Source organism: Ranitomeya imitator, chromosome 1, assembly GCF_032444005.1.
Source record: "Ranitomeya imitator isolate aRanImi1 chromosome 1, aRanImi1.pri, whole genome shotgun sequence".
Lineage (NCBI taxonomy): Eukaryota > Metazoa > Chordata > Amphibia > Anura > Dendrobatidae > Ranitomeya > Ranitomeya imitator.
Genome location: NC_091282.1, coordinates 201,305,988 through 201,331,497, shown reverse-complemented (window position 1 = coordinate 201,331,497; position 25,510 = coordinate 201,305,988). Strand labels below are relative to the sequence as shown.

Here is a 25,510-nt window from a genome sequence, read left to right as displayed (position 1 = left end):
AGATGTGACTGCATGCATGTTTCCAGAATTTCCATTGGGTTCAATGGAAAGGGCTATGAAGTTGTAATAGTAATAATACTAATAGTCATCATCTTTATTTATCTAGCGCCTGATCATGTAAGATGGGAATACCTCAATAACTCCTTGAGTTGTCCTTTTCTGTCAAGTTATGTGACGTCACACAGCCACAGTCTACGGCTAATTAAAGATCGTGACCTGGTAACAAGTATTTATACTCCATCTTTTCTTCAATCACTACTCTTGTCGTACCTCTCCGGTCTCGGCATCACAACGGGATCTGTCCAGTAACAACATCGGTAGTGCGAGGCCACCAGACCAGAGCCCTGCTTACTTTCTACCTGCCGGCATCCCTGATGCCTCTTCTGATTGATAGGTCCGGTGCGATGTCGCCTAGTGACAAATATTACAGGTACAGGACACGTGTTGGTTATATTTCCCTGAGGATTCTGACTTGTAATAATTCAGATAGGAAATGTAATGTCAGCTGTCACAGAAAAGTGAGAAACCAGTCAGAGTGGGTTCACGACTAAAATCCATTATGCATTTTTTTAATCTCCATTTTCCGTATTCCTAGCATAAACAAATAGCTTTGTCACAATTTTCCACAATTATGCAAAAAAAATGTTGTGGCTTTGCTGCGATTCCGAAGAAAACGAAGCAATATCCACATCGCAGTCAGAACATGCACGCAACCATTAGACATCTTATATGTGAGATATACAGTTAGGTCCATATATATTTGGACAGAGACAACATTTTTCTAATTTTGGTTATAGACATTACCACAATGAATTTTAAACAAAACAATTCAGATGCAGTTGAAGTTCAGACTTTCAGCTTTCCTTTGAGGGTATCCACATTAAAATTGGATGAAGGGTTTAGGAGTTTCAGCTCCTTAACATGTGCCACCCTGTTTTTAAAGGGACCAAAAGTAATTGGACAATTGACTCCAAGGCTATTTCATGGATAGGTGTGGGCAATCCCTTCGTTATATCATTCTCAAAAAGGCCTGGAGTTGATTTGAGGTGTGGTGCTTGCATTTGGAAGGTTTTGCTGTGAAGTAAACATGCGGTTAAAGGAGCTCTCCATGAAGGTGAGACTAGCCATGCTTAAGCTGCGAAAACAGAAAAAACTCATCCAAGAAATTGCTACAATATTAGGAGTGGCAAAATCTACAGTTTGGTACATCCTGAGAAAGAAAGAAAGCACTGGTGAACTCATTAATGCAAAAAGACCTGGGCGCCCACGGAAGACAACAATGGTGGATGATCACAGAATAATCTCCATGGTGAAGAGAAACCCCTTCACAACAGCCAACCAAGAGAACAACACTCTCCAGGAGGTCGGCGTATCAATATCCAAATCTACCATAAAGAGAAGATGGCATGAAAGTAAATACAGAGGGTTCACTGCACGGTGCAAGCCACTCATAAGTATCAAGAATAAAAAGGCTCGACTGGACTTTGCTAAAAACATCTAAAAAAGCCAGCACAGTTCTGGAAGAACATTCTTTGGACAGATGAAACCAAGATCAACCTCTACCATAATGATGGAAAGAGAAAAGTATGGTGAAGGCGTGGTACAGCTCATAATCCAAAGCATACCACATCATCTGTAAAACACGGCGGAGGCAGTGTGATGGCGCGGGCATGTATGGCTGCCAGTGGCACTGGGTCACTAGTGTTTATTAATGATGTGACATAGGACAGAAGCAGCCGAATGAATTCTGAGGTATTCAGAGCCATACTGTGTGCTCAGATCCAGCCAAATGCAGCCAAACTGATTGGTCGTCATTTCATACTACAGATGGACAATGACCCAAAACATAAAGTCAAAGCAACCCAGGAGTTTATTAAAGCAAAGAAGTGGAATATTCTTGAATGGCCAAGTCAGTCACCTGATCTCAACCCAATTGAGCATGCATTTCACTTGTTAAACCAGTGCGGCCTGCACTAGTTTCAAGTGGGTACCAGTAGGTGACTATGACTGATATTTTTTACATATACAAGGGTTTAACACTTTACTCATTCTGCAGCAAACAGACCGTGATTTTATGAAAACCTGGCAATGGAAAGAATCAAAGACTTAAAGCCCTGTCTCTGTCACTTTTATTATCTCTTCTCTCAAAGGGGAGAGGCATAAAGACAACCCTTCCCGCCCCCCCCCCCCCAAATTTGGGTGAAATAACTTAGGGTACCGTCACACAGTGGCATTTTGATCGCTACGACGGCACGATTTGTGACGTTCCAGCGATATATCCGTGACGTTCCAGCGATCTCGCTGTGTCTGAGACGCTCCTGCGATCAGGGACCCCGCTGAGAATCGTACGTCGTAGCAGATCGTTTGAAACTTTCTTTCGTCGTCTAGTGTCCCGCTGTGGCGGCATAATCGCATGGTGTAACAAAGGTGTGCACGATATTGTATACGATGTGCGCATAGTAACCAACGGCTTCTACATCGCACATACGTCATGAAATTATCGCTCCAGCGTCGTACATTGCAAAGTGTGACAGCAGTCTACGACACTGGAGCGATATTGTTACGATGCTGGAGCGTCACGGATCGTGCCGTCGTAGCGATCAAAATGCCACTGTGTGACGGTACCCTTAGAATGTTCCTTTCTAGAGATGGTCATATGAACAAGCCCAGGCACAGGGCTGATATTTAGTTAGGACCTGTGTGACTCAAGTCCCTAAATGTGCCCCTGTATTCAGTAATATAAACATTTTTCTTAATGATTACGCCCACAGATCTTGGCATAAATGACAAAACCTTTTCAGTGAAGTACCTTCATTAAGGCTGAGCTAAGCGCTGCACATGCATGTACTCAATAGGCAGCAATGATATATTTAAAGCTTCCCCTTGGGCCACAAACTTTAACTGCAGGTAACTAGTTAACAAAGGGAGCATTATTTCACTATGAAATGTGCAGCCGGGAATCATTAGCCGTGTTCACATTACTGGGCAGACATATGACGACAGAATCTGCTACCCTCGCAGTGAAAGCCCCATTTACAAAGTATAAGTGTCATGGCTGCCATTTGTTTCCACATACTCCTGGTATTATTCTGCAGGGGACACAGTAAATTAATTGTTTCATAGTGTTGCTGCACACGACCTAATGCAATGAAAAGATGTTCCATGAGTTCATCAATCATCAGTGTTACATAAGAAATGGATCAGTCATACATTCATGACGAGGCCTCGGTAGCCGATCATTCACACTGCTAGGCGGTCATAGTGGGATGCACACATGATTTCCCCATCCTACCTGTCAGCACAGAATGACTGTCCAAACCAAGCACAAGTGCCAGATGCACTCCTGGCATGGCACCTTCCCACCCTCTTGTGTTCCCCTCCGATCTTGGTTGATTGACAGCTCTGGATTTATGGAGCCAGAAAAGGGGCGGAAAACAAGTAGGTGAGTAGGGTCACTTACATGTTTGGCTGAGTCAGACGCCCTATAAACGATGTTATCAATGTTTCATGTTCACATTTGGTGTATTCACTCAGAAGAATTACAATTCAGATGTCATACAACTACATAAGCCCTTATTTTACTTGACAGTAGCCAAAATCTGACAAGTAGAATCATACAAAACAGAGTTGAGCAAAAGTAGCATAGGACACTGGAGGACATGACATTAGCCCTTGGCTGCCAGACCAGAGCACTGAAACCTCCTAACTGCGACATCACATCATTATGATGCATGAATGATGTCATGGGATGCCGCACATAGCTGCAGGCTTGTAGTGCTCCGGCCGGCAGCCCCGCACTTGCCATGTGGCCACAGGTTCAGGGACCTGCAAATCTGTTTGCTCATATGTATTAGAGATCTTTTAACAGTAAAGGAAAGCAGAGTAGACGGTGGAATATTCTTATTTAATCACTCTGGGGGCCAATATGTGATGCATGTCACATCGGGCGTATGCGACAAAATAGCTATGCAGAGACATTAACCCACCTTAGGCCATGTTCACATGTGCAGTATTTGGTCAGTATTTTACATCAGTTTCTATATGCCAAAACCAGGAGTGGAACAAATAGAGGAAAAGTATAATAAATACAGAGGTAACTGTCTTCAACGATGCCGAAGTCCCTGGGTAACCAGGGTAAATATCAGGTTACTAAGCGCAGGGCCGCGCTTAGTAACCCGATATTTACCCTGGTTACCATCGTAAAAGTTAAAAAAAAAAAAACAGTACATACTCACATTCCGATGTCTGTCACGTCCCCTGGCGTCAGCTTCCCTGCACTGTGTCAGCGCCAGCCGGCCGTAAAGCAGAGCACAGCGGTGACGTCACCGCTGTGCTCTGCTTTACGGCCGGCGCTCACAGTCTGCAGGGAAGCTGACGGCGGGAGACGTGACAGACATCGGAATGTGAGTATGTACTGGTTTTTTTTTTTACTTTTACGATGGTAACCAGGGTAAATATCGGGTTACTAAGCGCGGCCCTGCACTTAGTAACCCGATATTTACCCTGGTTACCAGTGAACACATCGCTGGATCGGCATCACACATGCCGATTCAGCAATGACAGCGGGTGATCAGCGACCAAAAAAGGGTCCTGATCATTCCCCAGCGACCAACGATCTCCCAGCAGGGGCCTGATCGTTTGTCGCTGTCACGCATAACGATTTCGTTAACGATATCGTGGCTACGTCACAAAAAGCAACGATATCGTTAATGAAATCGTTATGTGTGAAGGTACCTTTTAGTCATATAGTTATCAATAGTTGTGAGAAAACCTCATGCAAGTGGTAAGAACCACACAATAGATGAGGACTGATGGTATCACAGGTGTCATGCTGGGGAAAAAAAAGTTTGTGAAGTCCCAGGCTACGGCTACACAGCGATGTAAAAGCAGAAAAAGCAAATGTTTTCAGATCATGAAAAATAGAAGTCGCTGTGTCACAATGTAGCCACAGCCTACAATTAGGGCTACAGCATAGAAGTAGGATGGCGAGAAGCATTGGCACCCAACATCATCATCTACACGAATACACTGAGTGTCGTGAACATGCATGTGTAGAGGAATATTGGCTACAAAAAAAATGTCATGACAGTTTCTACTGAAGCTATCAAATAGTCCCAGACTAATTATGATTATCCCCCAAAAACGGGTCTGTGGCTTTAGTTTGCACTGTGTGTGACCGACTACATTTCTCTGCCCACTCCTATGGTGGTAGACAGTGCCAGGTACCACATGGCGATCAGCCGAAGCACTGTAGTGATCAAAAGGCTTTCCTGTTGGGAAATTGGCAATCGGTGCAATATAGGGCATTATTTTGAGCAGCACGGTGGCTCAGTGGTTAGCACCATTACAGTGATGGGGCCCTGAATTCAAATCCCATTAACGACAACTGCAAAAAGTTTGTATATACCCCCGTGTTTGTGGGCGTTTCCCCCAGGTACGTCACTTACTGCAACACTCCAAAGACATACTGATAGGGAATATTTATAGACTGAGTCCCAATGGGGACAGCGATGATAATGTCTGTAAAGTGCTGGCGCTATAGAAGAAAAGCATAATATTATTATAAGGTCGCTTCTTATTGTCTGAAATCTGATTAGTTGATACCTTTTATTCCAATAACTTTTATTAATCTTCCCAATTTGATGTACCTTAAGTAACCTTAGTGATCATGATCGTATTTCTGAAATATTTAGAGCATTTAACATTCCTTAGTTGAAATTCCACGAAGGTATATATATATTCACATATATTTACCCCTGGGATGACCAGGTATTATACTGTAGTGAGCTGGAATTTAGACAAACCAATTTAAACAACACAGAAGAAAGCCACAACTTGATAGAAGTTGTCCGACAGTAAAATAAAATACATTTAGGCTATGTGCACACGTAGGAAATGTGCTGCAGAATTTTCTGCTCTGCATCTCCTGGCAGAATCCGCAGGTGCGTTTTTTGTGCAGATTTTACCACTGTGGATTTCTATAATGGAGGGGTGCAGAAACGCTGCAGAACTGCACAAAAGAAGTGACATGCACTTCTTTGAAATCTGCAGCGTTTCTGCGCAGATTTTTCTGCACCATGTGCACAGCTTTTTTTTTTTACATTGATTTACATTGTACTGTAAATCACAGTGTAGATCTGCAGCGTTTGTGCTGCAGAAAAATCTGCTACAGTTCTGCACTAAATCTGCATCGTGTGCACATATTAGGCATGGATTTGAAAAGAAGCAATGGAGGCATAATCGCCTTCTAGGAGAGAAATGCAAAGAAAACAAGTTCATAATCATTTATAAACAACAATACTAATGTTTTAACTCAGGAAGAGTTCAGAAATCAATATTTTGTGGAATAACCATGATTTTTAATCACAGCTGTCATGCATCTTGGCATGCTTTCCACCAGTCTTTCACACTACTTCTGGCGTAAAAATGTAAGCAGTTCTTCTTTGTTTGATGGCTTGTGACTATCCATCATCCTCTTGATGACATTTTAGAGGTTTTCAATGGGGTTCAGGTCTGGAGATTGGGCTGCCCATGACAGGGTTTTGATGTGGTGGTCTCTTCATTTTTGCTAGAGCTGTAGGTTGAGTTGTTGCTGGTATATATCAATGAATGAATAAAGACGTTATCTATTTTTGCTAACCCGGCGACCTCTGCCACTTCTCTGCATTTTACAATTTGGTACTCCAGGTGGACCCCATTGGTTTGATAACCAGGACACCCCTGCAATTTTGGGAGCACCGCAAACATGTTATTTTTTTTCAGTTAAAACCTCATCATTAGAGTAAAACAAAATTGGCAATAGATCTGCGAGTACCGTAATACTTCACAATAACCTGCCCATAGATTGGTAATTGAGAAGTAGGACTACCTGCCCACGTTCAGAACGGTTTTCACACTCAGGTATGTGAATGTGTTTGGAGAGCAGTAATAGGTTTCCAAAAGATGGATTTTTATTTTGTTTTTCTTACTTTACTGCCCAAATTCTAATGTTTTTATGAATGAGAACCAGCTTTCTGACACCTTTTAAAAACATTATACCTCGCAGCATTGCACATTAGGGAATTAAACTGGACTGTGGAGGTAATAAACTCCTGCCCGAGATTTTATTACAACAATTAGCTCTTGTTGGTTGTTCTTTCTGTGTGTACAGACAACTGGAGATTTAGGTGTCTGGAGCTCCCACCATTCCTGTCCTTCAGCAATACCGGCCTGGAATGTCAGACTTCCCATAAGAATGCACTTTGTCAAAACACTCAAGAAAGGAAAAACTTCAGTTCATCTCAGGCCTCGGGCCAATATCCCACCGCTTATTTAAATAAGTTTCGGTTGACAAACGTACCTAGTATGCGCACATGCCCAGGATAATCACTTACTTCTATTCTTTACTGCCAAAGCCTGCCCCACTTTACTGAACGAAACAAAACCGGCAACTTGAAAAGAGTTTGCAGATGTGTATTATTCACGGTTAATTTTCCTCTACTTTTGGGTATTTCGACTGATCTATATTGGGCGACCAACTTAAAAAAAAAAGCTCAAAACGCTGAAAGTTATATTGAAGTTGATGAAACCATTCTTTCGAAATTGCTTTTTCTGGAAGGCTTCCAGTTTTCCGAACAGAGCTGTGCAGTGTGCAGTTTCTTCACACATCCCTTAGTGAAACGAGAACCTTACGAAGAAAGAGGAAATATCGTTTTGCAGCCAAAAATAGAGATCTTCATTGCTCAGCTGAAACTTTGAAGTCTTCGCCTGCGAGCTGCAGAAATCTGGAGCCCTACAGCTCCACAACAAACAGTTGTCTACTGAGGGGAGCACATCACTGTCCAACGCAAGCCGCGGCCTGCTGGCCTAACCTACCAAAAACGTATACAAAGCCAACACTGGAGCTCCTCATCCCGGAAATCTAAAGGACAGGGCTTCCAATGAATATGCCAGATTTTCAGACATCATGGCTGAGCACTGTATGAGCAGAAGCTCAGCCAAGAGCACAGGATTCCTACATTTCACATGCAGAAAGGTTGGGAATGGAGCTGAAATAGAAGATCCAGACATACCTTCCTTTGGTTCATCTGACTCTGAGCTCATGGTGTCAGGCACTGGAGACCAGATTACAGCTGACGTGCACACTGAGCAGCACAAGCAGCAAGTCAACTTCTCAAAAAAAAAAAAAAAGTCAGGATGAAAAGAGGAAAGTTCTGAAAGTTTGGCCAATCACAAGAAGGCGGTGTAGAAGGAGAACCATCCCCTTCTCAGCCACTGTATGGAGAAGCAGCACCTCCACACAAGCATGTCTCCAGGAGAGCAGCCTTCCTGGGAATTTAGGATTATTTTTTGTTCTTTGAGGGGTGGGGTGATGCTTGTTGCAACATGACTGGATTACAGGAAGGAATAGGACTGAGCAATGCTGGATTCCCAGGATTTCTTTAAAGTGATTGTTATGGCTCTGCTCCCCAAGGCTAATAACTCCAGCAGCATTGATGTTACTCGCGCTCAGCCCTAGAACATGGCATAGTCAGACGTGTGTCATGAAACGACCGGGCTGGGCCCCCAGACATAGGATGGTGGGAGAAGCTGCACACTTAGGGTATGTGCACACGTTCAGGTTTTTTCACGTTTTTTTTCGCGATAAAAACGCATTATAAACTGCAGACATATGCATCCTATCATTTAGAATGCATTCTGCAATTTTTGTGCACATGATGCGCTTTTTTCCGCAAAAAAAACGCATTGCGGTAAAAAAAAAAAAGCAGCATGTTCATTAATTTTGCGGATTTTTCACGTTTTTCCCGCTATTCTATGCATTTGGAAAAAACGCAAAAAAAAAACGCATGCGGATTTCTGGCAGAAATGTCTGGTTTTTGTCAGGAAATTTCTGCTAGAAAATCCTGACGTGTGCACATACCCTTACACATAATTGGGAAAACCAACAGTGCAGCACTAGGAGCCGAGACTCCTCCATACAAATGAATAATAATAATAATCTTTATTTATATAGCGCCAACATATTCCGCAGCGCTTTACAGTTTAACAGTTTTGAGTACTACTTTCAAAGATCATCTCTGGGATTTTCGGGGGCCTGCTCATTTAATAGCTTATTCACACACACCCAATGTCCATGTGAAAAAATAATTTGCAACATGCCCCAGTTTCTTCCGCATGGATGTACAATAATAAAAAAATAACAATCAGATCTCATACAGATCATCCATACTTCATCCGTTTTTTACGGCTACATTGCAATTATTAACATAGGAAAGTGAATTTGGTCTAGTACACTATCTGCTGATGTATAAAAACGGATGGCATACGTGTGATTATTCATTGTCCTGGATGAAAATCAGATGCTTTTCTTTGTAGAGTGATGTGAACTTTGCACAAACAGGAGTATAAATGCAGGAAGAAATGACTGGTATGGCATACATTTTATAGTTTAAAGAACGTGTCTCAACTTTTAACTTCTCCCCGATAGGAAAGGACTCCCTGATCAAACCCCGAGAACTCGGTCACTCATGAGCCCCATGTGACGGGAGCGGTGGTCGATCATAAGCAATGCTGCTCCATTCATTTATATGGCAGTGCCAAAAACCAGCAGAACGCTGTGCTCGGTTATCTCGGTTAAAGGGATTCTGTCAGCAAGTTTTTGCCACCTGATAGCAGCATAATACTAGGGTGTAGACACTGATTACAGAGATGTATCACTTACTAGGCTGCTTAGTGTAATCACAGTTTATCAGCAGGAGATTATGATTAGAGGACTAGTAAACCTGATGCCAGGTAGTCCTGAATATTCATGAGCTCTGTATAACCCCACCACTGATTGGCTGCTTACTGTGTACACTGTACATGGGAAGAAAGTGGCCAATCAGTGGTGAGTACAGGGTTATACAGAGCTCAGCATTCAGAGCACAGCAGGCAAAATAGTGATTTTATTAAAATGACAGCCAGCAGCTCAGCAAGTGACATCACAGGGATCCGGGTCTCTGTCCGTACATTATGCTGTTCTCAAATAAATAAAAATTAAATGGTTGCGTGCAGAGTGTGGAGTTGAATGTCGTTTGGATGAACTCATAGACTTGCAGTTTGTGCAGAAACAAATGAGCTTTGACAGTAGATTTATAACTGCAGGCTCTAAATTCAGTCATTTTCCCTTTGTGTTGTGGCTGTATGGCATTTATCAGGGTCACTAGATGGTGGCCCGATTCTAACGCATCGGGTATTCTAGAATATGCATGTCCACGTAGTATATTGCCCAGTCGCGTACTATATTGCCCAGCCCGCGTAGTATATTGCCCAGCCCGCGTAGTATATTGCCCAGCCCGCGTAGTATATTGCCCAGCCCGCGTAGTATATTGCCCAGCCCGCGTAGTATATTGCCCAGCCCGCGTAGTACATTGCCCAGCCCGCGTAGTACATTGCCCAGCCCGCGTTGTACATTGCACAGCCCGCGTAGTACATTGCACAGCCCGCGTAGTACATTGCACAGCCCGCGTAGTACATTGCACAGCCCGCGTAGTACATTGCACAGCCCGCGTAGTACATTGCACAGCCCGCGTAGTACATTGCACAGCCCGCGTAGTACATTGCACAGCCCGCGTAGTACATTGCACAGCCCGCGTAGTACATTGCACAGCCCGCGTAGTACATTGCACAGCCCGCGTAGTACATTGCACAGCCCGCGTAGTACATTGCACAGCCCGCGTTGTACATTGCACAGCCGGAAGGTGAGTATATGATGATTTTTTATATTTTATTATTTTTAACATTAGATCTTTTTACAATTAATGCTGCATAGGCAGCATCAATAGTAAAAACTTGGTCACACAGGGGTAATAGCGGCGGTAACGGATTGAGTTACCCGCTGCATAACGCGGTCCGTTACCGCTGGCATTAACCCTATGTGAGCGGTGATTGGAGGGGAGTATGGAGCGGGCGCTGACTGCGGGGAGTATGGAGCGGGCCCCGGCACTGACTGCCAGGATTATGGAGTGGGTGGAGGAAGGAGCGGCCATGTTGCCGCCGGACTGCACCCTTCGCTGATTGGTCGTGGCAATGGTCGTGGGCGTTTTGCCACGACCAATCAGCGACTTGTATTCCTTGACAGACAGAGGCCGCGACCCATGAATATCCGTGACAAAAAGACAGACAGAAGTGACCCTTAGACAATTATATAGTAGATTACTCAACACAGTAATATATCGCTACAGATGCAGTAGTAGTATTTCATTCCAGGTGCGGCAATAAGAAGTGCCATGTTCAGTGTGATTCATCCATAGCAAAAATAACAAAACAATCATAGGAAAGTGGCCCAAGTAATATAAAATTCAGTGGATCAATTAGACGATGATGGATATAAAATCTGAAAACAAAAACAAAACCTTAACTGATTCCTTAAAATTGGAATCTCAGATCTATATTTTGTGCCTCTGGAAGGTTATGGATATCAGATTACAAATCCATAGAGCACAGATAATGTAAAACCAAAATGGCACAAATTGCTTTTAATCCCAACCATGTTACATGCCAAATGTTGCTACAGATTCGCTGCCAAATCTGACAATTTACTAAACAATAAATAAAAACAGACAAAAAAATTGCAATAGATCGGACTACCCGCTAGTGGTTGGGACAAATTTGTAGCAATAAAGATTTGTAACAAGTACATAGGTGTGAACATGCCAGATACTGTGCACATAAGAAAAAGGTCACCTCTACCCCAGGAACACACACGTTCATGGGATTTCACCTCTGCTTTGCTCACTAGATGTTGAAAATGTTTAAATGGAAATGTAAAAACATGTAAACCCTAAAAAAAGTAGAAATCAAATCAAGACGGCGAGTGGTCAATCATATGCCAGCTATGCTTACATGTCTGACCTATGTTACATTATGATCTATGTCAAAGTGATGTGAACAGAGCTTGCGCCACTACGCAGTCCGGCATATGCGTGCGAAATTGAGTCATGGAGAGCACAACAACATTGCTTTGAGATCTGAGAGGAAGGGACAAGTGATCTCTAGCATCTGAACCCCTATCTGTTCTAGCGTTATTTTGCTATGGAATGTCAGAAGACAAAAAAATATTCAAGAACTGAATAATTGTGAAATTGAAGATATGTGGCCATAAACCACGCAAGATGCAAACTCATTCCTAAACATTAACAATTAAAGGTGCTGTAGATCGAGAAAAAAATCGAGTGGTGCCAAAATCTGAAATAAAGCAGCTAACTAATATGGTATAATTTTCAAAAGTGCGTGGATTACACCTGGTGTCTGGGACTTACACAGGCGGTATAGTTTGTTTCACAGGCGGGCTACTCTGCTGACGTGCAGACACTGCTCCTAGGCCCTAAACTATTAACTGGATTAGATGCAGTGAAAATAGAGATACACAGGCGGTGTAGTTTGTTTCACAGGTGGGCTACTCTGCTGACGTGCAGACACTGCTAGGCCCTAAACTAATAACTGGATTAGATGCAGTGAAAATAGAGATACACAGGCGGCATAGTTTTTCACAGGCGGGCTACTCTGCTGACTTGCAGACACTGCTCCTAGGCCCAAAACTATTAATTGGGTTAGATGCATTAAAAATTAAGATACACAGGCAGTGTAGCTAGCTTCACAGGCGGGCTACTCAGATGACCATCAGACAATGCTACTAGCCCAAAACGATTGGCTGAGCTAGATTACACCAAATGCTGTGACAAACACATGCACAGAACTGGCACAGACCTGCCTGCCAAACAGTGCTATGAACTGCTGTAACCTACCCTGAAAAGGGCTGATATTACAACTAGTCCCGACTCCTACCGACTCCCTAAACCTATTTCTCTGACAATTCGCTCCAAAAAAAAAAATCTCTTAGTCTGTATAGTGCCCACAGCAGCAGCGGTGCCATCTAACACTAAGCTGCAGCAGTGAGGAAATGGTGGCGACGGGGCAAATGGCTGGTTCTTATGTGTGTGTGTGTGTGTGCACTGCTGATAGGCTGAAAGACTGCACCGCCCCACTGTAAATGGGGGAAAGAAAAAAAAATGGAGATCGGCGTTATTTCAGCACAGATCTATCTAGCCCAGGCAATACTTTGGGCCTACTAGCAGTTTCTGCTACTCAGCAGAGTACCCCACCCATGTAGCAAGCAACACCGCCTTCTTTTTTTCTCATTCTAACCCCACGGCTCTGGGGTGTCCACTCTCCCTCCAGCTCTCTCCTTCTCACAGGTGGACTACCGCGTGTTTTCACACTGTGGCGAATCTTTTTGGCCCAGGCACAAGAAGTCGTCGAGGTAATGGATAATATGTGCCGCATTACAAACGTCCATGACGACACATTCGAGGAAGCATTTCCCACATGTCTACTTTACATCAGCACAATTTTGGAACCAAAATTTTTTTTTGTTAGGGAGTTATAAGGGTTAAAAGTTGACCAGCAAATTCTCGTTTTTACAACACCATTTTTTTTTAGGGACCACATCTCATTTGAAGTCATTTTGAGCGGTCTATATGATAGAAAATACCCAAGTGTGACATCATTCTAAAAACTGCACCCCTCAAGGTGCTCAAAACCATATTCAAGAAGTTTATAAACCCTTCTGGTGCTTCACAGGAATTTTGGGAATGTTTAAATAAAAATGAACATTTAACTTTTTTTCACAAAAAATTTACTTCAGCTCCAATTTGTTTTATTTTACCAAGGGTAACAGGAGAAAATGGACCCCAAAAGTTGTTGTACAATTTGTCCTGAGTACACAAATACCCCATATGTGGGGGTAAACCACTGTTTGGGCACATGACAGAGCTCGGAAGCGAAGGAGCGCCATTTGACTTTTCAATGCAAAATTGGCTGGAATTGAGATGGGACACCATGTTGCGTTTGGAGAGCCCCTGATGTGCCTAAACATTAAAACCCCCCACAAGTGACACCATTTTGGAAAGTAGACCCCCTAAGGAACTTATCTAGAGGTGTGGTGAGCACTTTGACCCACCAAGTGCTTCACAGAAGTTTATAATGCAGAACCGTAAAAATAAAAAATCATTTTTTCACAAAAATTATCTTTTCGCCCCCAAATTTTTATTTTCCCAAGGGTAAGAGTAGAAATTGGACCCCATAAGTTGTTGTGCAATTTGTCCTGAGTACGCTGATACCCCATATGTGGGGGTAAACCACTGTTTGGGCGTGTGGGAGAGCTCGGAAGGGAAGGAGCGCCGTTTGACTTTTCAATGCAAAATTGACTGGAATTGAGATGGGACGCCATGTTGCGTTTGGAGAGCCACTGATGTGCCTAAACATTGAAACCCCCCACAAGTGACACCATTTTGGAAACTAGACCCCCTAAGGAACTTATCTAGATGTGTTGTGAGAGCTTTGAACCCTCAAGTGTTTCACTACAGTTTGTAACGCAGAGCCGTGAAAACAAAAAAAAAAATTTCCCCACAAAATTATGTTTTAGCCCCCAGTTTTGTATTTTCTCGGGGGTAAGAGGAGAAATTCGACCCCAAAAGTTGTTGTCCTATTTGTCCTGAGTACGCTGATACTGCATATGTTGGGGTAAACCCCTGTTTGGGCGCACGGGAGAGCTCGGAAGGGAAGAAGCACTGTTTTACTTTTTCAACGCAGAATTGGCTGGAATTGAGATCGGATGCCATGTCGCGTTTGGAGAGCCCCTGATGTGCCTAAACAGTGGAAACCCCCCAATTATAACTGAAACCCTAATCCAAACACACCCCTAAGCCTAATCCCAACAGTAACCCTAACCACACCCCTAACCCTAATCCCAACCCTGTTCCCAACTGTAAATGTAATCTAAACCCTAACCCTAACTTTAGCCCCAACCCTAACTGTAGCCCTAACCCTAACCCTAGCCCCAACACTAGCCCTAACCCTAGCCCTAACCGGAAAATGGAAATAAATACATTTTTTTAATTTTTCCCTAACTAAGGGGGTGATGAAGGGGGGTTTGATTTACTTTTATAGCGGGTTTTTTAGCGGATTTTTATGATTGGCAGCCGTCACACACTGAAAGACGCTTTTTATTGCTAAAAATATTTTTTGCGTTACCACATTTTGAGAGCTATAATTTTTCCACATTTTGGTCCACAGAGTCATGTGAGGTCTTGTTCTTTGCGGGACGAGTTGACGTTTTTATTGGTAACATTTTCGGGCACGTGACATTTTTTGATCGCTTTTTATTCCGATTTTTGTGAGGCAGAATGACCAAAAACCAGCTATTCATGAATTTCTTTTGGGGGAGGCGTTTATACCGTTCCGCGTTTGGTAAAATTGATAAAGCAGTTTTATTCTTCGGGTCAGTACGATTACAGCGATACCTCATTTATATCTTTTTTTATGTTTTGGCGCTTTTATATGATAAAAACTATTTTATAGAAAAAATAATAATTTTTGCATCGCTTTATTCTCAGGACTATAACTTTTTTATTTTTTTGCTGATGATGCTGTACCGTGGCTCGTTTTTTGCGGGACAAGATGACGCTTTCAGCGGTACCATGGTTATTTATATCCGTCTTTTTGATCACGTGTTATTCCACTTTTGTTCGGCGGTATGATAATAAAGCGTTGTTTTTTGCCTCGTTTTTTTTTTTTCTTTTCTTACGGTGTTTACTGAAGGGGTTAACTAGTGGGCCAGTTTTATAGGTCGGGCCGTTACGGACGCGGCGATACTAAATATGTGTACTTTTATCGGTGATCTGACAGTTTGCACAGCACTCTGTCAGATCACCGATCTGACTTACAGCACTGCAGGCTTCACAGTGCCTGCTCTGAGCAGGCTCTGTGAAGCCACCTCCCTCCCTGCAGGACCCGGATGCTGCGGCCATCTTGGATCCGGGCCTGGAGCAGGGAGGGAGGTACGGAGACCCTCGCAGCAACGTGATCACATCGCGTTGCTGCGGGGGGCTCAGGGAAGCAGGCAGGGAGCCCCTCCCTGCGCGATGCTTCCCTGTACCGCCGGCACATCGCGATCATGTTTGATCGCGGTGTGCCGGGGGTTAATATGCCGGGAGCGGTCCGTGACCGCTCCTGGCACATAGTGCCGCATGTCAGCTGTGATAGGCAGCTGACACCCGGCCGCGATCGGACGCGCTCCCCCCGTGTCGCTGATTGTTCGCGGCCGGTCACGTAGTATATAGCACAGCCCACGGAGTATATAGCACAGCCCACGGAGAATATAGCACAGCCCACGGAGAATATAGCACAGCCCACGGAGTATACAACAGCCCACGCATGCAGTGTATGACACAGCCCACGTAGTGTAAGACACAGCCCACGTAGTGTACGACACAGCCCACGTAGTGTACGACACAGCCCACGTAGTGTACGACACAGCCCACGTAGTGTACGACACAGCCCACGTAGTGTACGACACAGCCCACGTAGTGTACGACACAGCCCACGTAGTGTACGACACAGCCCACGTAGTGTACGACACAGCCCACGTAGTGTACGACACAGCCCACGTAGTGTACGACACAGCCCACGTAGTGTACGACACAGCCCACGTAGTGTACGACACAGCCCACGTAGTGTACGACACAGCCCACGTAGTGTACGACACAGCCCACGTAGTGTACGACACAGCCCACGTAGTGTACGACACAGCCCACGTAGTGTACGACACAGCCCACGTAGTGTACGACACAGCCCACGTAGTGTACGACACAGCCCACGTAGTGTACGACACAGCCCACGTAGTGTACGACACAGCCCACGTAGTGTATGACACAGGCCACGTAGTGTATAACACAGCCCACGTAGTATATTGCACAGCCCACGTAGTATATTGCACAGCCCACGTAGTATATTGCACAGCCCACGTAGTATATTGCCCAGCCCACGTAGCATATTGCACAGCCCACGTAGTATATAGCAATGTGGGCATCATATCCCTGTTAAAAAAAGAATTAAAATAAAAAATAGTTATATACTCACCGTCCGTCAGCCTCCGGATCCAGGCGAAGCGTTTACCAATGCTCCTCGCGTGCTCCGGTCCCAAGATTGCATTGCGGTCTCGTGAGATGATGACGTAGCGGTCTCGCAAGACCGCTACGTCATCATCTCGCGAGATCGCCATGCATGGAGCGGTCACCGGAGCGGTAAAGGCCTGTTCTGGATCCAAGGGGCCACCGGACGGTGAGTATATAACTTTTTTTTTTTTATTATTATTATTTTTAACATTCGATCTTTTTACTATTGATGCTGCATAGGCAGCATCAATAGTAAAAAATGTTGGTCACACAGGGTTAATAGCAGCGTTAACGGAGTGTGTTACACCGCGGCATAACACGGTCCGTTAACGCTGCCATTAACTCTGTGTGAGCGCTGTCTGGAGGGGGGTATGGAGCGGGCACCGACTGCGGGGAGTAAGGAGCGGCCATTTTGCCGCCGGACTGTGCCCATCGCTGATTGGTCATGGTTGTTATGCCGCGACCAATCAGCGACTTGGGATTTCCGTTACAGACAGAAAGACAGAAAGACCGTAAAAGTTTAGGGTCACTTAGAAATGTCCTTATTTTTTTAAAAGAAAAGCAGTTTTTTCCCAATGAAGCTAACATTAAATTAAACAGAAATACATGAAATGACCATTCTAGTTGCAAAGTCTGGTTTGTAATGCAATATCTTCATAGGTGTATAGAGGCCCATTTCCTTGTTCTTAGAAAAGAAGGCTATTCCATGCGAGAAATTGCCAAGAAAGTGAAGATTTCCTACAATGGTGTGTTCTACTCCCTTCAGAGGAGCACAAACAGGCTCTAACCAGAGTAGAAAGAGAAGTGGGAGGCCCCGCTGCACAACTGAGCAACAAGACAAGTACATTAGAGTCTGTAGTTTGAGAAAATCGACGCCTCACAGGTCCTCAACTGGCAGCTTCATTTAATAGTACACGCAAAACGCCAGTGTCAACATCTACTGTGAAGAGGCAACTCCGAGATTCTGGCCTTCAAGGCAGAGTGGCAAAGAAAAATCCATATCTGAGACTGGCTAATAAAAGGAAAAGATTAATATGCGCAAAGAACACAGACATTGGACAGAGGAAGATAGGAAAAAAGTGTTATGGACAGACGAATCCAAGTTTGAGGTCAAGCCAAACCAACTTGTGGGAGGTGCTTCTGGAAGCTTGGGGCGAAATTTCTCCAGATTACCTCAGCAAATTAACTGCTAGAATGCCAAAGGTCTGCAATGCTGTAATTGCTGCAAAGGGAGCATTCTTTGACGAAAGCAAAGTTTGAAGGAGAATATTATTATTTCAAATAAAAATCTTTTTTTCGAACCTCCGGACTACATTTTAAATTGATTTGGCAACTCAGTTGATTAATAAAAGTATGAGTTTTCATGGAAAACACAAAATTGGCTTATACACGTGTCATTGTCCCAGTTTACGGCGAGGGAGGGTGAGTGGCGGAGCAGCGGGTCACAGGAGGCAGGAGCCGGTGGCTGCGGCTAAAGCCTGTGGCTAAAGAGAAATGAATATTCACTGCACTGGCAGTGACATGTATCAGCTGTCAGGTTTACATTAAGCACTTATATATTATGATTATATCCCCTTTGAGAAAGCCATCACGTGAAACGCGCGTCAGGGGCCATAAGGAGGACCGCTGCACTATCCGGACTTACAATGGATGAGCATTAGCTTTGAATTTACATGTGCCTTAGGGATAGGGTAGTACGTTGCTAGCACATGTGTGCTGACCTTACGATTGATTTTCACTGCATCTAGTTTGTTTATCCCTCCCAGTGTGGCCGTTTTGTACTTGTATATATATTATATAATACATATATACATATATATATATATATATATATATATATATATATATATATATATATATATATATATACGCTCCCCCAAGTCTTATAGTGGAGCAGTGGTCCTCCTTTTGAGTATCAGTTGCTGTCCTTCCTTCTATCTGCTTATTCATTGAAGCATGTTATATGTAATCATGGTATATGTTTCATAACAGTTGTTTCATGTAAATTACTGTGGTGGTGTTATATATACTCCTCTTTTCTTGTGTAGCTAATGTTGCTCTGGAGTATTTCACCCGGCGATATGCCGATATGAGATATATGTAGAGGGTTTTTGTACTGATATACCCTTGGCCCTGATTAAAATTAAGTGCTGGATTATTTTTGGTTATGCTTACATTAAGCACTGTGCGCTTTTTGTATATTAAATCTAAAGTGTAATACCGTAAGTTTGTTACTTACTGATCTAAAAGCGAGTATAGCTTAGCTGTGTTACACGTTGTATGCCACAGTGCAAAAAAAAGTACACTTCAGGTGCTCATGAAAATTTGGTGGCATGTATGCTAGTGTGTGACCAAGTGAAGGCACCTCTTGCTGGCCCTGTAACAGCGAGTTGTGGCAGCGAAAAGTGTGGATGTGCTAAATTGCTTTGGGGTGAGCTTAGCTCATGGTCAGCCTACTGCGATAGGTGAATAGACAAGTAAGTGTGGGAAGTGGAGCCCCATTTACCATAGCATTCAAGATGTAATCTTTTGTTTTTAAACTAAGCTCATAGATGGTATTGTGTCTAAGGGCACTTTGGATCAGATCACTGAAATCAATCTCAAACACCTGTGATAATTAGTTTGCCATGTGAGCCCAATTTATGGAAAACTACTTAAGGATGATCCACAATATTAAATCGGGCAATTCAATGTGAGAAAAAGCGTCAAATAGTGCAATGCCTTGGACAAGGTATGAAAAACAGATATTTCACCAAAAATGCAAGCTGTAAGGTAACGTTCACATTTGCGTTGTTGGGTGCAGCGTTGTCGACGCAACCAACAACGCAATACACAACGCTGCGTTTTTTGACGCATGCGTTGACATAAACATGTAATGTTCCTGAATTTTGGCACAGGGAAAACGCTACAAGTAGCGTTCTCCGCGCCCTATCTGGTGCGTCAAACTGACGCATGCGTCATAAAACGCAATACAACGCATACCGGCGCATGTCCATGCGCCCCCCATGTTAAAGATAGGGGCACATAACGCATGCGTCGGTATGCGTCGACAACGCTGCGCCCAACAGCGCAAATGTGAACGTAGCCTAAGGGGGGTGACAGATCACCATGTGCCTCTCCCTTCTTAAACAGTGTTAGTATTAAATATGTGCTGTTTCATAGAGTTTTATAAACATTATTGTATTCGCTTAACCCCCTTCTGACCTCGGACGGGATAGTACGTCTGAGGTCAGCTCCCCTGCTTTGATGCAGGGCTCCGCGGTGAGCCCGCATCAAAGCCGGGATATGTCAGCTGTCTTGAACAGCTGACATGTGCCCGTAATAGGCGCGGGCAGAATCGCGATCTGCCCGCACCTATTAGCTAGTTAAATGCCGCTGTCAAACGCAGACAGCGGCATTTAACCACCGCTTCCGGCCGGGCGGCCGGAAATGATCGCATCGCCGACCCCCGTCACATGATCGGAGGTTGGCAATGCTTCAGAATAGTAACCATAGAGGTCCTTGAGACCTCTATGGTTACTGATCCCCGGCAGCTGTGAGCGCCACCCTGTGGTCGGCGCTCACAACACACCTGCAATTCTGCTACATAGCAGCGATCTGATGATCGCTGCTATGTAGCAGAGCCGATCGTGCTGTGCCTGCTTCTAGCCTACCATGGAGGCTATTGAAGCATGGCAAAAGTAAAAAAAAAAAGTGAAAAAAAAATGTGAAAAAAATAAAAAAATATAAAAGTTTAAATCACCCCCCTTTCGCCCCAATCAAAATAAATGAATAAAAAAAAATAGGGATTTTTGTGTACTCACCGTAAAATCCTTTTCTCCGAGCCATTCATTGGGGGACACAGACCGTGGGTGTATGCTGCTGCCAATAGGAGGCTGACACTAAGTGATACAAAAAAAAGTTAGCTCCTCCCCTGCAGTATACACCCTCCTACTGGCTCTCAGCTAACCAGTTCGGTGCAAAAGCAGTAGGAGATCAATAACAATATATGAGCGTATAGCATGTCATATTGTAAAAAACAAGCACAAGCTAATAACAGGGTGGGAGCTGTGTCCCCCAATGAATGGCTCGGAGAAAAGGATTTTACGGTGAGTACACAAAAATCCCTATTTCTCCTTCGCCTCATTGGGGGACACAGACCGTGGGACGTCCCAAAGCAGTCCCTGGGTGGGGACAACAATAGATCAGGCCCTGTGTAACCGCTACTTACAAGTGCGCCACCGCGGCCTGCAGAGTCCGCCTGCCCAGACTCACATCTGTGGAAGTGTGGGAATTATAGTGCTTCAAGAATGCATGCGGACTGGACGAATCCGCAAGCTTGCAGGCGTGCCTTGCTGACGCCTGGTGCCTAGGACCCTTGATAGACAGGGAGATAGGCTGACATCTAGCACGGAAGGACTCCTGGATGGAGAAAAGAATTCACCATGTAATCATGGTCGATGAAACGGCTAAACCCTTCCTGAAAATGTCAGGAAGCCTTCCTCTACCGTCAGGAAGCCCAAATAAAACGTCCGACCTTCAGAAGGACGCCGTCCTCAAGACGTACCTACTCAGAGCACTCACTTCGTCCAGAATATGGGGGATCTTATTCCATTTTGTGGACTGGAGCCAAAAGAGATGAGGGAAGAACTAAGCCCTTATAACAGTGGTAATACAGTACCACCTTGGTAACAAGGGATGGAGATGGCCTGAGGACAACCTTGCCTCGAAGGTAATTAGGGAAAAAAGTCTGAAAGAGCAGAGAAGCTAGCTCCGAAGACTCGTCAGAGTGAGAATATCGCAGAGGAGAACGGGACGACTTTCTCTGATAGTAAAGTCTGCCCGGATGAAAAAGGAGCCTACTGTAAGGCTCCTAGGAATAATAAGGTCCCAATGATCTAACGGTATGTGATAGGGAAGAACTACGTGTGAAAACTCCCTGTGTGATACTAGCTCCGCAAACAAAAAACGGACGTGGTCAGTGCGGATCTCTGAGGATCACTGGGGCCCCTTTCTGGAGTTATGGAAACTGGTACCACAGCAGAACCAGAGCATGGAGAGCGATGGCTCTTGGATCTCGAGGCCGAACCATGAACTCGAAAACATTGGCCTTCAGTCTGGATGTCATCCCACCTACAACTGGAGAGCTCCAGTCAGGACAGATCTGATGGAAGACTTCGGGGTGAAGTTCCCACTGACTTGAGGCGGAACCCTGACGGCTGAATTTGTTTGCCGTTCAGAGTTCTACTTCTGGGATATATACTGCCGAGATCACCGAATAATAGACTTCGGCCCATCAGCGAAAGTGAGGTACCTCTGTCATGGCGCCTGACCGTGGGTACCTGCTAGATGACTGACGTAAGGCACCGCCGTGGCATTATCCAATTGAATTCGGATAGGATGACCCGCCAGAAGGCAGTGGACCTGCTGTAAGACTACCGTTCGGATCTTCAGAACAATGATGGGGAGAAGAAGACTGGCATTGGTAGTTACGAATAACCATTGAACCGGGATAAAGGCCCTGGATGAAGAAGGAGCTCAGAGACTATTGTCTGAAAGTCTGTTTGACTTGCAGAAAACGAGCGGAGCGAAGGAAACCGCTTCCATTGTCATCACCATTTTTCCTCAGAACTCTCTTAGCAAATCGAATGAAATGAGGGGGTGAGTAATCAAGTCCTCAGAACTCTCCTTGCGCGAGGTCCCTGTTGAAGGGCCATGACCTTGTCTCGAGGAAGAATTACCATCCTTCTAGAAGCGTGCAGGATCATCCTCAAAAAGGATATCTGCTGGGCTGGAAATGAGGAGAACTTGTCTAAGTGTAGCTGCCAGCCCAGGAGAGAAGGTATCGCAAGAGATATAGACGACTCAGCGTAGTCCTGGAAGGGCGGCTAGACCAGGGGTCCACAACTCCAGGCCTCGAGGGCCGCCAACAGTGCAGGTTTTCAGGATTTCTTTAGTATTGCATCGGTGGTAATGTGATCATCTGCACAGGTGATGATTCCAACCCCTGTGCAATACTAAGGAAATCCTGAAAACCTGCACTGTTGGCGGCCCTCGAGGCCTGGAGTTGGGGACCACTGGGCTAGACAGACCAAACAGGGCAGGACGAGCACGCCTCTAGAGTGCAAGAGAAACATGACATCCGCCATGACCCGAGCGAACACTCTGGGTGCGGAAGCAAGGCCAAAGGACAAGGTTGTGACTTGAAAATGCTGCTGACGAATGGAAAGGCGAAGGAATTTTTGCAGAGGGCAAGCAACCCGAATGTCGATGGATGCCGGAAACTGCACCTTTTTCTGTTGAAGTAATGGCTGAGCGGAGGAACTCCATCCAAAGAAGGAGGACCATGTCAAAGGTTGTTAGAAGTTTGAGGTCCAGGGTCGATCTTACTTTTCGTTCCCCTGTTTGGAACCAAGATCCCTTAGATCTAGACTGTGCTGGACAATCCTTATACAATCCTTTGTCAGTCTCCCGCTCAAAGGATTTGATTGGCCAGTTGTTGCTCCTCCTACAGACACTAAGCAAGAACTGGTTAGCTGAGAGCCAGCAGGAGGGTGTATACTGCAGGGGAGGAGCTAACTTTTTTTTGTATCACTTAGTGTCAGCCTCCTATTGGCAGCAGCATACACCCACGGTCTGTGTCCCCCAATGAGGCGAAGGAGAAAATCAAATCTACACATATTTGGTATCGCTGCGCTCAGAATCGCCCGATCTATCAAATAAAAAAAAGCATTAACCTGATCACTAAACGGCGTAGCGAGAAAAAAATGCGAAACGCCAGAATTACGTTTTTTTGGTCGCAGCGACATTGCATTAAAATGCAATAACGGGCGATCAAAAGAACGTATCTGCACCGAAATGCTATCATTAAAAACGTCATCTCGGCACGCAAAAAATAAGCCCTCAACCGACCCCAGATCATGAAAAATGGAGATGCTACGAGTATCGGAAAATGGCGCAATTTTTTTTTTTTTAGCAAAGTTTGGAATTTTTTTTCACCACTTAGGTAAAAAATAACCTAGTCATGTTAGGTGTCTATGAACTCGTACTGACCTGGAGAATCATAATGGCAGGTCAGTTTTAGCATTCAGTGAACCTAGCAAAAAAGCCAAACAAAAAACAAGTGTGGGATTGCACTTTTTTTGCAATTTCACCGCACTTGGAATTTTTTTCCCGTTTTCTAGTACACGACATGCTAAAACCAATGATGTCGTTCAAAAGTACAACTCGTCCCGCAAAAAATAAGCCCTCACATGGCCAAATTGACGGAAAAATAAAAAAGTTATGGCTCTGGGAAGGAGGGGAGTGAAAAACGAACACGGAAAAACGAAAAATCCCAAGGTCATGAAGGGGTTAATGTTATTATAATATGTATGTGTTTTTACATCTACTTTGTGTAAGATTAGGGAAAGACATAGTGGATAGGATAGGACAATATTGGGAATAGATCAGGGGCATTTGGATGTTTTGGGTTGTCATTATGATTTAACAAGAGAAAACACAGTAGTTTGACAATAAATGGCTTCACCCAACCACTAACCATGAGTGGAGAAAAGGTTTTGGTGTTATCATTCATATTCTCTGAAAAAGGCAAAGAAAGCAAAAATTCTGCCAGGGTATGTAAATTTTGGAGAACTGTATCTCTGAGTCATTCAGCTGCTATGGGCATAAAAGGAGATAAACTCATGGTGTGGCCACCATCTTCACCTGACCTCAACCGTACAGAGAACCTTTGGAGCATCGTCAAGCAAAAGAACAATGATGATGGGAGGCAGGTCACATCAAAACAGCAGCTCTGGGAGGCTATTCTGTCATCTTGCAAAGAAATACAAGCAGAAACTATTTAAAAACTCACAAAGTTAAGCAAGAATTGAGAAGGCAATATAAAAGAAGAGGTCCTATCTTGGCTCGTTAAGATGATTTTTATCGAAAGGCTTTTGATTTCAATAAACGTGACCTCTTAATGCTGCAAATTCAACAAGTAGCCAGTTTAAGTTCTTTACAACCTATAAATTTGTGTAGGAAACTCCGTTGTGCACAATAATTTGGTACACTGCATTTTTAGGGTTTTTTTTTTTTTTTTTTTACAAAAGATATAGTTATCTTTGGGAGGGATGTCCAATAACATGTGATTTATACTCCAATGGTTGATGATTTGAACCTTATACTAACTCATTTGCATCATCCATTTAAAAAAGCTGAGAAAAATAGCATTTGCATATTAATTTGGCACGCGGAGTACATGTCTCACAATGGTAATGCCCCTTAAATTCTTGAGGCAAATTCTCAGGGAGATCTGTCTGCCCATAGATCTTAACTGCTTACTTATACATTAATAAAAATGCGGATTCCTCTTGGTTAAGACAGCGGATCACAGATATCAATGTAACATTTATTCATCTTTCTATGACCTGCATGCCAATTTAGAAGGCTTTGAGTCTACTGACATATTCCCTTTAATGGGGCACTCCAGGGAGATGAAAAATGTTTGTACTGTCACTGCCCTCAAACTATGAAGATGAGATGCCCAGCGCAGTTCTTTTATATTTATAACACTT

The 25,510-nt window shown here is 44.1% G+C and overlaps 1 protein-coding gene across 3 annotated transcripts in view; it reads right to left on the bottom strand.

Moving 5' to 3' along the window:
• Positions 1-25,510, bottom strand: part of TNFAIP8 (TNF alpha induced protein 8) — a 234,434-nt gene that overhangs the window by 43,438 nt on the left and 165,486 nt on the right. The window contains exon 1 of one of the 3 annotated variants that reach the window (XM_069753408.1): positions 8,052-8,300. The exons of the other annotated variants lie outside the window; for them this stretch is intronic. Within the exon in view, the coding sequence (XP_069609509.1) occupies positions 8,052-8,082 (31 nt within the window). The 5' untranslated portion in view covers positions 8,083-8,300. Of the gene's footprint in view, positions 1-8,051; positions 8,301-25,510 lie in introns of those variants that run through there. 3 annotated transcript variants of the gene reach the window in all.